Source organism: Apus apus, chromosome 15 (genome assembly GCF_020740795.1).
Source record: "Apus apus isolate bApuApu2 chromosome 15, bApuApu2.pri.cur, whole genome shotgun sequence".
Classification (NCBI taxonomy): Eukaryota; Metazoa; Chordata; class Aves; order Apodiformes; family Apodidae; genus Apus; species Apus apus.
In genome coordinates this window covers 15477775-15490362 of record NC_067296.1, presented here as the reverse complement: position 1 = coordinate 15490362, position 12588 = coordinate 15477775, and the positions used below count along the sequence as shown (strand labels likewise).

General features: G+C 62.8%; 1 protein-coding gene across 2 annotated transcripts; it reads right to left on the bottom strand.

Moving 5' to 3' along the window:
* Positions 1-6679: 6679 nt before the first annotated feature.
* On the bottom strand, positions 6680-12353 carry CD40 (CD40 molecule). Of its 2 annotated transcripts, XM_051633356.1 has the most exons (10): positions 12265-12353; positions 11721-11889; positions 10239-10320; positions 9734-9859; positions 9497-9640; positions 9212-9311; positions 8220-8281; positions 7900-7998; positions 7608-7633; positions 6680-7357 (listed from the first exon to the last, which is right to left on the bottom strand). In XM_051633356.1, the coding sequence occupies exons 2-10, from the start codon at positions 11769-11771 to the stop codon at positions 7214-7216; spliced, it is 834 nt and encodes a 277-aa protein (XP_051489316.1). In that variant the 5' UTR covers positions 11772-11889; positions 12265-12353; the 3' UTR covers positions 6680-7213. The 2 variants fall into 2 exon arrangements, with proteins under 2 accessions (XP_051489316.1, XP_051489317.1); XM_051633357.1 differs by lacking the exons at positions 11721-11889; positions 12265-12353 and adding an exon at positions 11292-11696.
* Between the last annotated feature and the right edge of the window lie 235 nt (positions 12354-12588).

Here is a 12588-nt window from a genome sequence, read left to right as displayed (position 1 = left end):
GTGCCGGGGCTGGAGCTAGGACTGTGCCGCGGTGTGTCTGCAGGAGCGAGGAGGCTCTTGGCGGTGACGGCGTCTGTCCGGACCATCGAAGCTGGGGGAAGGCTTGGGGAGAGCCTGCCCGTGCCCCGGGGCTGCCCGGGGCTATGGCGTGGCTGGCTGGGGATGAGCGACGGGGGCTCTTGCCAGCGCCCAGTCCTGCCTGAGGAGACAGGGCTTCCCTGAGGCCGCGGAGACGTTCGCCCCGTGCCATGCTCGGAGTGTGGTTGCTGGGGGCAACGGGGAGTCGGTGGGTGAGGACGGGTCTCGGCGTGGTCCGGTACCCCAGCGCCAGGGTGGCCGGGAGGTACTGTGGCTGGAAGCTGGCTGGGACCTCAGCCCTGCAAACCTGCTGCTTTCTCCACGCTGATGTTGTGCTTAGGGCAGCTGAGAAATCTCGACTGGTATCGTGGGATTTCACAGAAGTGAAGAATATGGTCTCTGAACTCCCTACAGCTGCATTTTCTGAGCACTGCAACACACTGATACTCTGAAACACTATTAAGCACCTGGTGCTGGGTTGTCTATGCAACCATGTGTCCTAAATAAATCCTTTCCCCGTGCTGAGCCGTGCTAATGGCCCATTGTTAAATGGCCAGCCAACACAGTGTTATTACTTTTTCCAATCATCCCAGAAAAAAAAACACATAAATTTCCAGCATCTTTCTTGTTGGGTGAGACTGAAATTGGGAAGCTGCAAATCCCTGTGCAGCGATCCTGCTCAGCTGTGCCCCCTGGGCGTCAAGACACAGGGGGTGCTGGTTGCTCGGGGCACTCCTGGCAGGGCTGGTCTTGGGAGATGTCTGCCAGCACTGGGCTGGCACAGCTGGGTGGGCAGAGCTAGGGCTGGGGAGCAGCATCAGTCCAGCAGGGTGGGCGGTGGCACCCACGAGGACCCCAGTCTCCATGGGGACCCCAGCCTCCTTGGACTGTCCTCTTGACCTGTGCCAGGTGCTGCTCTAGCCCCTGTGCCAGCTCTGGCACCGCACGCTCATCTTGGGCTGCCAACGTCTTGCGCGTAAGCAGCTCCCAGGGAGACTTGGTCATTTTTTTTACTTTAACCTTGAAATACAATTTCCTCCGCAAAAATACCCTTTTTCCTGTAAACAACATCTCTTTAGTGAGATTACAGCAGAAATCCCTGATCTACTGGATCTGGGCGCTTCATCACCAGGTGAGCCCCATCCGTCACGGCTGCGCGTGTGTTCCCGGGGCCCCGCCCTTGCCGCCGGGTGATGGTCTTTTCATCATTTTTACAGATTTATTTTACAATAATTTAATTTCATTCTCAGCCCTGGGAAGATGAATTGGCCCCTGATGTGACTGGGGATTTGGAGCGAGCCTCATAAATTTGCTGCCTCTACACAGAGCTCTTCCTGGAGTCCCAACCGCAGCTGCCAGTGAGAGTCTTTAAACAACGGGGGACGGGCTGTAAATCTCATGCTGTGATGGAGGGATGGAGAGATGCTGCTGGCACCAGAGCTTCTCCCTGAGCCTCAGCCTGGTTCAGTGGCTGTGGGCGCTGGCAGGACCTGGGCAGGGGATGTGGGGCAACCAGGGCTCTGTGGGGCACCTGGAGTGGGCAGCGCTTGGGACCCTCTCCCCAGACCCACACTCTGCTGTCCCAACTCAGCAGAGCTGGTGCCAGGCATAGGTTTTGGGACGGTGCAGCCAGCCCTGCTACAGAGTTGCATCCACTCCTGCACATCTGTGCTCGCTGTGTGTGGGACTCGCCGTGCTTCCCTTGCAAGAGGCTTGCCAATGTAATTAAACTCGAGTGACTCCCCTGCCCCCAGGCACAGCCCTTCATTTCCCTTTGATTTATGATGTCTTTTTAATTTATTCAAATGAGTCTCAGTCTTTGCACAGGCTGGGAGGCACTGGCTGGAGCTGTAGATGCTGGAGCAAAGAGGTGGCAGCAGGAAGGCTCTGAGGGCTCAGCCTGGCCCCCAGGTCCACCCCTGACACGGCTGGAGCCATGGAAGGAGCTTCCTGTGGTCACTGTCCCCCACAGATGTGGCACTGAGCAGGGCATGGCCACCATTCCTGCCTGGGGGGGCCGTTGCTCAGCCCTGCTTCCCTGGGTGGGTGGCAGGAGTCCAGCCAGCCCCTCACTGTGGCTCCTGGCCAGGATGGGAGAGATGTGCAGGACAGCAGAAGACCTGTGGCATAGCTCTAAGGGACACTCTGTGCCTGAGGCCAGAGGAGGCTCCTCTCTACCTCCCAACCCCTCATCCATTCCTCCTGCCTGCTTGGGCCCTGCTCTGGTTCCCGAAGGCCCCCCGGCTGAGCTGGCGATGTGTCTCCTGCCCCAGCGCAGCCTCACGCCCGGCTGGGCTTGGTGCTGCTGGCCTTGCCATCCCCAGCCTGTGTTTGCACAGCTGATCATTCCTGGCTCCACATACTGCCTTGCGCTTGTCCCTGCTGAATTTCATCCTATTTTTTCCAGTCCATTTCTCCAATTTGTCAAGATCATTTGGAATTCTAATCCAGTCCTCCAAGATACTTGTAGCCCCTCCCAGCTTCGTGTCATCTGCAAATTTAATAAGTGCTTTTTCTGTTCCATCATCCAGGTCCATAATGAAAATGTTGAGCAAACCAGAACTAGGGGGAGCCCTTGGCATCCAAGCAGAGCAGTGCTCACTCTGCTTGTGCCCAGATGTGATGGGAGATGTTGCCAGAGCTTTGCCATGTTGGCTGTGCCTCACTGTGTCCCCTGGCTCACATGGGATCACTCTGCTTCACTGGCTGGAGTGATGCTGGGACTGTGCTGTGATGCCAGCTCTGTTGTCCCTGATCCCTGCAGGGTTTGCAGCTGCCAGAGCCAGGGTGAAGCTGGGAAGAGGCAGAAGTTGGTCATGAGGAGGGCTCCAGCTTAAGCTGCTGAAGGCTGGTGCAGTTCCAATGCCTGGGGCCAGCCTTGGTGCCTGCACCTTGTCCAGGAGCAGAAGGGGTACAGGACCCCAGTGGGGCCCTGCCCAGTGGCTGTGTGGTGGCCACCGTGGGGCTGTGCCCGGTCAATGCTAGCAGCACCAGAGGGTGCATGCAGCAGTGGTGAGATGTGGCTCTGTTGGCTGCCACTTCATCCCGGGAGGCAGCATACAGCAGGGACCACAGTGACAAATGCAGTGCAGAGGAGTGCAGGCATCAGCAGTGGGAGGACAAGAGCCCTTCAGCTGGGTGAATGTGAGCACGGGGCAGCAGAGCAGCCTGTGATGGCCCCATCCCCCCCATGGCACAGCATTTTGGCCGGGTGCAGCCTCTCCCCAGCCCCGTGATCTCCCTGTGCTGAGGCTGCTTCCTTGGGGGCCAGGACCCCTTCTCTGGGCTGCACAGCCAGGCTCTATGGCCAGCCCAAGCAGGAGGTGCTTGGTGTGCCTGCCCCACCCCTAAGGACACTGGCCATCTCTTATCTTTGTTGTAGAAAGCAATTTACAAAATACCAACTGCTGCCCAAGCCAAGCTCTGTGTGGCCAGGCATAGCTTAATTTCACAGTAAAATTTCCAATACAGTGAATAGCACCAGTCCCTGTCTGATCCAAGAGCTTTGCTTGCTGCGTGGGCTGTGCTGGGCAGTCCAGAAAATGGCTCTTGTCCTGGCCTGCAGACCATGCAGGTCCCCAGCGGTGGCAGCGCTGACAGGGCTGCTGCTGTTCGGCTGTGCAGGACCCACCGGGGCTGCAGCCCCTCCTGCAGGGAGCACGAGGCAGATCTTGCTGCGATGCTGTGGCTCTCGGGGCAGTGTTCTAGCAGGGCTTGGCTAAGAGCTGGTGCTCTTGCTCTGGCCCCTTTCATGTCAGAGTTGTCAGGGTCTAGGAGGTTTGTACGCAGAGATGCATTAGTTCTGCATTTAGTGATACTTGAGTAATTGGTGTCACATCAATTAGATGGGTTCTTGGATACTGTGGTGATAAGTAGTGTGCAAAAAGCCTCTGGACTGCAGGATATGAGGAATCCCAGTGGCAAGCGAGGCTGGTGGGGATATTTTGTGCCAAGGAGCAGGAAGGGTATGTGGTGCATTTGTCTTTTGCAGGAGAGTGGGGTGGCCTGGGGTGCTGGAGGTGGTCAGTGTGGGACTGCTGCCCTGGCAGTGTGGTGAGGGGTGTGCCTGGGGCAGTGCTGCCAACACTGCAAACCCCTGAGCTCCTCAGTGCCCCAGGAGTCCTGTCCTGGTGCTCCTCTGTGACAAGCCACCTGCAGGGGTACCTGGTTGAGCATCATCTGCCACTTCCCTCGTGCCCCTGGGCTGCCATCACAGCCCACAGTGTGGGTTTGCCCACAATGTGTGTTCCCAGCACGGTGCTGCCTGCCCTGCCAGCTCACTGGGAGGGAGCTCAGGTGAGTCTGGGGCAGCGTGGAGAACCCAGGCTCACGTGCCTGCAGCACAGATCAGCACTGTCAGTCCTGTCCCTGCTGCGGATTATAGGCAAAGGTAATTTGCAGATGAGATCCCTGACAATAAACATTCCCCCCCCCATCTTCCTACAAGCAGATAAGGCAGCAGCACTGTGGCAATACAGTTGCTGGAGGGAGCCAAACTCTTTGGCAATCTTAAAAGTCTATTGTGTACCCACAATTATTTATAGATAAGCAGAAGAAAGCCAATAAGCACAGATTGGAGCTGCACTGCTGCGTTTGTTGTGATGATGAGATTCTCTCCCTCACACTCACCCACGCACATCTCCAGGGCACGAAGACTCGCTGCTGGCAACAATCACATCCCTGTCCTGTAAGAGGCAGGACAGACTCGAGGTTTGTCCTTCCCTTCCTGACTTGCTGCCTGACAGTTTTGCCCTGCAGGGACCGATGGCACAACCTCTCCAGCAGGACTGGCTGGGTCCTCACCAGCTTGAGCAACAGGACCTCAGTGCTCACCGCGGCCGGGAAGGGCGTGGGAATGAACCTCTTGGCTTTCCCTGCTCCTCTCCCAACCCACGCTGCTGCCAAGGACAGAAATGGGTGTGTTTGGAGGAAACCATGTGAGGATCTGAGATTAAACAACGTGGCAAGGAAGAGCAATGGAGATCACTGCTCATGAGTGTGTTTCTGCAGCCTGTGGAGCAGAGATGCCAGGGGTGAGAAATGCTGACTCTGGCACTGGAAGATATTGGGAAGTGCTGTGTTCCCCCTGCTCGGTGAGCACTTGGAGGGTCTCTGAGCTCTGTGGGAGCCTGCAGAGAGGGGCCAGGGGCCTGGCAGGGCTCGACCTGCTGAAATGGGGGGCAGGAAAGTTGCAGGCACAATGTGTGGGGTGCATCTGCACTGGGCACCAGGTTCCCTGGGTGAGCTGTTGTCCCTGCAGGATGTCCACAAGGAAAAGTGTCAGGATGAGCCCTCTGGCTGTGGACAGCATCTGAAGCAGCAACTGGGAGCCCTTAACTGGGCTGGAGAGTGGCATGATTTTTCATTTCTTCCTCATAATAAGAGGACAGGAGTAAGTGACTAGTACAGTTTGTTCACTCGGTAAAGATTTATACAATCACTTCATCCAGTAATTGGTATTCTGGGGAGAGAGGGAGCTGCAGCTCCAGCACCCGCCTCTATTTGTTTTCTCTCTGTCTTTTTCTCTCCCCTTTTCAGAATGAGTAATTCTGTCCCTCGCAGTCCCATTTAAACAGAGCATTTGCAGAGTGGATAATTAGTTACATTCAATTAGGTCTCACGCGCTCTCCCTTCCCACTTTGGGGGACAGACGCACTAATGAGGTGGCACATGTCTGACATGTGGGAGCAGGCCAGGAACACTCTGTGTGCCAGCAGGGAGAGGTCAGCAGTGGGAGGCAGGGTGCCAGCCTCCTGCTGTGGCCAGCCCTGGGGACCCAGTCCTCTGGGACTGTTCGGGGCCAAAGGCTCTGTGCCTGTGGCCCAGGTGATGCCAGTCCTCTCCGCTGGCAGGACCAGCAGGAATTGGGGTCATGTCCATCCCCAGGCAGGGTGTTCTCTGGGCTGGTGCTGAGGGGACACAGCCCAGTCCTGAGACCGTTCCACCAGCATGGCTGGGAGCACCGAGCCCTCGGAGAGCTACTGACATGCTTTAATCTCCCTTATTAAACTTAACATTAGGTTTTAAGAGGACCCTTAAATTGTGTGCCACTGTCTTGACAGTAAAAGTCTCTCCAAGTTCCAGCTGCTCCTGCCTCTGGAATTTATGGCCTTTCCTATGCTGCCTGTGCTTGGGGACGGTGGGTCACGGGCTGCAGGTGCTCCCGGTACCAGGAGGCTGCGCTGGGCTCGGACCTGCTGCGGTCCGGCCCCGCGGTCTGCCCGCCGTGCCCCCCGCACCGTGCCTGTGCAATGGGCCTCTGCAGGCAGCCTTGCCTGTCCGCTCCTTCGCAGCGGTGCCGGGCTGCGGGCAGGGCGGCAGCCCGTGTGGCGTGGGGGGGCTGCCGCATCGCCTGCCACCCTCGGGGGACGGTGGCTGCGGGGGGAGCACGGCCGGGCGGGCCCAGGGTGTGCTGGGGGCGGTGTAGGAACGGTTTGGGGCCACGGCAGGGATCAAACACAGCCAATGGGGTCTCTGCCCGCCCCTCGGGGGGGAGCATGCCCGGGAGCGCCCATTCCCGGAGCGTCTCGCCGTGGGGCATCGCTGCCGGGGGGTGGCGGGCAGGAATGCGGGGGCTGCAGGCGGGGCCGCTCACAGACAGTGGGAGAATAAAGAAGTTTAATGACAGCTGGTTGCCGGGAGGACAGCCGGGCGAGCCGCCCCCACGGGGCTGCCCGGGACCGCGGGGGGGTCGCGGTGCGGGGGCCGGTCCCGTGCGGCACGTGGCGAGCAGCGCGCGCCCCCGCCCGCGCACGTGCCGCCGGGCGCCCCGAGCCCGGCTCCGCAGCGCCCCCTGCCGCCCGCCGCGCGGCGGTGCCCGCGGGTCCCGCCCCGCCCGGGAGGGGGCTGGCCCGGCCGCGCCCCGGGGCGGTCCCGCACCAGCGGCCGCGCCCTCGCCCTGGCTTCGCCGGCGGCCGCGCTGTTTGGCCGGGCTCTTTGGCTGGGCTGTGCGCCGGCAGCCGTGCGCGGTGCGACCGGGCCCTGCTTCTGCCCCCCCGGGCTGGCGCAGAGCGGGCACTGCCGTGGTACCGCCCGGGGGGAGGTCGTGCCGTGGTCCCTGCAGCGTCCAGTGAGTTGCAGCCAGCCCAGCCTCCGCCTCTCCTCCCCGGCTGGAGCGGGGACGCGGGCGGTGCCCTCACAGGCGCTCCTCCTCCGCCATGCGGCTCTCCTTGCCGTCCTCCTGGGCCACTGGCTGCCTCCCGAGCAGGGTCTGCTGCACGGGGAAGTCTTCCACCTCCTGGGGCTGCTGGACCTCTGGGCTGGGCTTCCCAGCCTCTATCTGCAGAGGGGCAGGCAGCTATGTCCCCCATGGCTTTCTGCAAGCTCCTGCTCCCTCTGCAGGGCAGGGCCTCACCCCGTGCGGGTCCCTCCTATCCCAGCAATTGGCAGCAGCATCCCAGGTTTGCCCCAGCCGGGCAGCCCCAGGACAGCCCCCACCCTGCACCACTGCGCTCTGCTTCTGGCGCGTCCCTGGCTGTGCCCAGGAGGGACCCCAGGCCATGCTGGAGGAGGGCTCTGGGCGGACTCACCTGCGTCTGCACCCGTCGCCTGGGAGCTGGATGCAAAGAGGGACAAGAGAAGGCAACAGTCAGGGATGTGCTCCAGCTCTGCCGCGAGCTCTCAGGGGTCAGAGCCAGGGCTAGTGCCCTGCACCACTGCTCCTGTCGTGCCAGCCGCGGCTGCCAGGCAGGGGGCCATGCCCAGGGGTGTCCCCAAACGGGCTGCTCCGCTCTCGGCAGAGCCAAGACAGAACAGATCCTCCCTGCTCCCCTCTGGCCCACGTATCCCCTCCTGTGTCTCTCCCGTGTCAAAGACCCTTACTGGCGTGGACCAGGCAGTAGATGCAGACGCCCAGGAGGCACGTGACGACCGCGGCCGAGATGGGGATCAGCACCGACAGCGAGGAGCGACCGCCCGACTCTGCGAGGGAGACGGGTCAGCGAGGCACCGCCTGGCACTGCGCGTCCCGCGGGGACCCCTCGGGACAGAGGAGCAGGAAGGCATCATGCCAGCAGAAAGGTCAGACCCTCCCCCTCCCAAAAACACGCACAGGCCTGGCCAGCTCCTGCGAGTGCCACAGGCACTGGAGCACCAGGAGATCTCTGCGTGGCACTGGCCCAGCCTGCAGCACGGGCACTTACCGCAGATCACATCCGAGGTGTTTGTCCCTTTTGCCTTCACCACCAGACCCTTTTCCTCACAGCTGCAGGGAAGAACAAGATCATGTAACTACAGCAGTTGCCTGAGCAGGTGGAAAACCCCTGAGGAGGAAGGGTGGGGACTGGTCAGCCACCGGAGCTATGCAAGAGAGTGACCTGCCCTGAGCCTGCCAGGCTCTGGAAGTTAGAGCGGCTGGGGCCACGCTGCGTGACAGGGACACAGCTACACAGCAGGGCCCCACCTCAGGGTCCTGGTCTGGAGCTGCTGAAACTGCTGAAGATGGGGCAAGTTTGGGGACACGGCACAGGAAGCAGTGGATATTTGAGACCTGCCTGGTCCGGGAGACCTCGGGGCTCAGACACTGCAGCTACTGTGTAACAGCTCAGAGATGACTTGATGACAGGCTACAAGTGGCTCCATGGGGAGGTAATTTCTGGGCACAGATAAAATCTAATGGTTGGTAGCTGAAGTGAGACTAATTCTGCCTGGAAATAAGGCTCACATTTCTACCACTGTAGAGTACAATTAACCCTCAAGCAGCTTTTTAAAGACAGGGATGACCTGCCAGCCTGTGGCATCCTCAGAGCCAGACTCCCCACAGAGAGGGCTAGTGCGGGGCTGATGACCACAACCAAGGAGCCCACTGGCTGGGAGAGCCTAGGCAGCACAGAAAGGGTCCCTGCAGCCCCTCATCCCTTGCTCCCCAGTGCAGATGACAGTGTGGGTGTCCCTGGAAGGTCCAGCATTCTGTGCCCAAGGGCCTGGATGTCTGCCTCTCTGCCTGGACCTCACTGCCCTCATAGCTCTGCTCCTCTCGTGCTTACCCTACAGCAGCCTGATGCTGTGTCACTCAGACACCATCCCACCACCTGGTCCACAAGGTCCCTAATGAGGCTGGCAGCAGAGGACATGGTCAAGGGTACTGGGCACAGCTGGGGATAGGCAAAAGATGTGGTCAGCACTGAGACAATACCTTGTCCAAGGGTGGCATGGCTCAGTTTTAGATGAGACATTGGAGAAGGTGCCTTCTGCACAGGGCTCGCAGGGGGATGACATCTGGGCCATGGCCTTGGCTGGAGAGGAGCAGAGGTTGCAGGATGACGGGCAGGGGCTGTGGGAGGTGAGGGGCTGTGGGGGTCAGGCAAGCAGCCCCCCGCTGCAGCAATGCTGCCAGACCCAGTAGCAGGCACAGCACTCCCGAAGCACAGGGCTGCCAAGGAATCTGGCATGCTGAGAGAGAGGAGCTGGCCGGACTCACCTGCCACGAATCCGAAGCCGAGCGGGCAGGGCTGGTCCTCCACGCAGGTCTGGCAGCTGCTGTCAGAGCAGTGCATGCTGGCCCGGCACTGGCACACTGTGTTGTGCGTTGCATTTCCCTGCGTCTTCACGACGAGGCCAGTGTCTGGGCACAGGGAGCATGGGCCAGATGAGGCACTGGGAGAGCAGCCCCTGCAGCCCCTGCATGCTGGGGCAGGTGGGCACAGGGAGCACTTACTGTCTTCACAGATGTCGTGGGGGGCACAGTGCCTCTCCTTGGTCCAGCTCTGCTGATAGTGTCCACTCTCACAGGGAGCACAGGCAGAGTGCTCTGTGCCATTGCATTCAGAAATCAGTCTTTGCCCTGCAATAGAGGCTGATGAGGAGGGGGCAAGGCACCTTTCCTTCCAGCAGGACAGGACAGCTGTGGACACCAGGGCTGCTGCAGGACATTGCTCAGCAGCTTGACGCTGCCCCTGTGCAAACTGGAGTCCACATGGGGTCCTGTGGCTGCAGGAGCACAGACAGCCTCAAGAGAGCTGTGGCAGATTTGGTGAGGTCCAGGGGGGTCTCCTAGGGCACCCATGAGGTCCCCAAATGATCTAGCACTGAGGTGACACAGGGAGGTGAAGATGTTGTCAGTGCTGGCAATGGAGGGGGCTTGGTCACCCTGAGCTGGGCTTGTTCTGCTGTGACTGGGCAGTGGGCCCTGGTGCCCCAGGGAGGGGAAGGGGTCTCCATACCTGGCTGGCACCGGTTGCAGCACCTGCCTTTGTGTTCATACTGCTTATCAGAGCAGCTTACAGCGTCGCCAGGCTCCCAGCACTGGAAGAAACAAGACCCACGCGCTGATGCGTCTCCCCAGCGCCCCGAAGCACCCGTCTGCCGCCCGTCCCGAGGTGAGGCTCCCCCGCTCGGCTCTTCCCATGCCCGCAGTAACCACAGACCGCAGCAGAGCCGCCTGCGCTCCTGGTGCCACCGGGGCTCTCTTTGAAGTGGGGTAGCAGTGATTCCGGCAGGGCGGCCCCACGTTTCCCCACAGATGCTGATCTCGTATCGCCCCGTACGCCTGCCCCTGCCAACAGTGCTGCTTTAGCGGAGCCTCCTGTGCCCACAGCACTGCCAGCCCCTTCCCAAGGCTTCTGTGCCGGCCCCGAGGGGCAGGAAAGTCCCGGGCAAGTACATCATCCATAGCGTTAGCCAGAGGCTTTCCTTCTCCTGGCCGGGGCTGCGGAAACGGGGAATGGGGGAAGAGGAGGCAGGGAATCAGATCGGGACCGGTCTGGGTGCAGAAGCACCCACAGCAACACACGCTCGCATGGAGCGGGCCCCTCGCTGCCCGTCCCAGCCGAGGGGAACCGGCGCGGCCGTAGCGGGAGTGGGGGCGGTGGGGCGACCCATCGCGGTACCGGGGAGAGCGGACCCGTGGCTCGGCGCTGCCCGTTCCTGCCCGCGTGGACCTGGCGCCGGGCTGGGCTCGGCCCCGCTCCCTCGGGCGAAAGCGAAAGCGACGTCGGGCTGAGGGGCCCCGGGGCAGGGACCCGCCTGCGCTCCCGGGGGATCCCAGGGAGGCCGCCTCGGCAGCGCTGCCGGGGCTCCCGGGGCTCCCTCCGCCGCCGCCCCGGGGCTGTTTACCTCCCGCGGGGGCGGGCCGCGCCGAGGGGACGGGCCACAGCGGCCGGACCGTGCCCCTTCCCGCAACGCTCGGCAGATGCGGACCGGACCCTGCCCCGAGGGCGGGAGGGAGCTGTCCGCAGCCCCCGGCCCCGCTCCCGGTCCCCATCACCCCCACTCACCCCCAGCAGCACCGCGCCCAGCAGCCCCAACAGCCCGATCCACTTCATGTCGCCGCGTCCCCTCCGCCGCCGCCCGCCCTATAACGCCTCGGCCCGTTCCCGCCCAGGAAGAGGCGTTCGGGCGACCCGGGGCTTCCCCACCCGCAACCCGGCCGGCGGGCGAGAGCGGGAGGGCGGACCGGGTGGTGGGCTGCTCTCCACCCGTCCCCCGCAGCGCGGACCTCGAGTCCCCCGCCTGGCCCGCCCCGGCGGGGCATCAGCCGTCCCTGCGGGACACTCGGGCCCAGCGCCCGGCGGGCCGGGCAGGGCGGGCAGCTCGTCCCTGCGCGGTGACCCGGTGCCGCGGGACGTGGGCAGCCGGCCCTGCCAGCCCCACCGGGCCGCTGCCCTGCCCGCACCTCCCCCGGCAAAGGAGGCGGTGGCACGAACCAGCCATGGGCCATGGCGAGGGTCGTGCTGGTGCTGGCCCTGCCTGCTCATTCCTGAGCAGAAGTTCGAGGTTTCACTTCATTTTTCCAGCAGTAACTCAGAGCCGGAGAGCCCCTTGTCGCAGCCCGTCGCCCTGGTCCCTGCGTGCAGTGCCCGCAACTGCGTCAGCCTGGAACAGAAAAGGGCAGAAGCAGCTGAGGCGCGGCTGAGCCCCTGTCTCAGTTCCCTCGGCGGAGTCTCCGAGCGGTCCTCAGGGAAGTTCCAGCCTCCCACGCCTGCTCCAGCCTCTCCCCAGGCCGGCCACGGCAGCGCGGCCCGGCCCGGGGGGCACGGCGGGACATCCCCGGGCCCGCGGCGCCTGCTGCCCGGGCCGGCACGGGCCGCCTGCCCTGGATTCCCCGGCCCTCCCGTCACTTCCCGAAACCCAGTGCAGCGGGTCCCAGGGGGTCTCGAGGGCACGGGCGGGGATTTCTGGACTCGGTTCCCGCAGGCCCGTCCTGGAAAGTCCCCGCAGCTGTTCACGGGTCCCTGCTCGCAGACGCACCGAGCGGGGCAGCAGCGCCCGCTGCTCCCGCCCGGGGAGCCCCGGCCTGTCCCGGTGCCCGCACCGCCGCTGCTGCTCGGGGTCCCGCGCCGCGGGCACGGCCGGCGCGGCCCCGGGGCTGGGGCGAGACGGCAGCGGCGGAGGCAGGGCCCGGGCCCGCCCCCGCTGCCGCCCCCTGGCGGCCGCTCCCCGCGCTCCGCCGCAGGACTATAAATCCCAGCCCGCCTTGCGGCGGGGCGCAGGGCATGTTGGGAGCCAGGCAAGGCGCGCAGCCTCGCGCCCGGCCGTTGCCTCGGCAGACATGGCGGCGGGCACGTGACGCGC

Coding starts and splice junctions, on each gene's coding strand:
- CD40 (XM_051633356.1), bottom strand. CDS start 11,771: ATGAGCAGGCAGGGCCAGCACCAGCACGACCCTCGCCATGGCCCATGG. Junction 10,321..11,720: donor CTCGCCATGGCCCATGGCTG/GTTCGTGCCACC, acceptor TGTTTCTTCCAG/TGCTGGGAGCCTGGCGACGC. Junction 9,641..9,733: donor CCACGACATCTGTGAAGACA/GTAAGTGCTCCC, acceptor CCCTGTGCCCAG/ACACTGGCCTCGTCGTGAAG.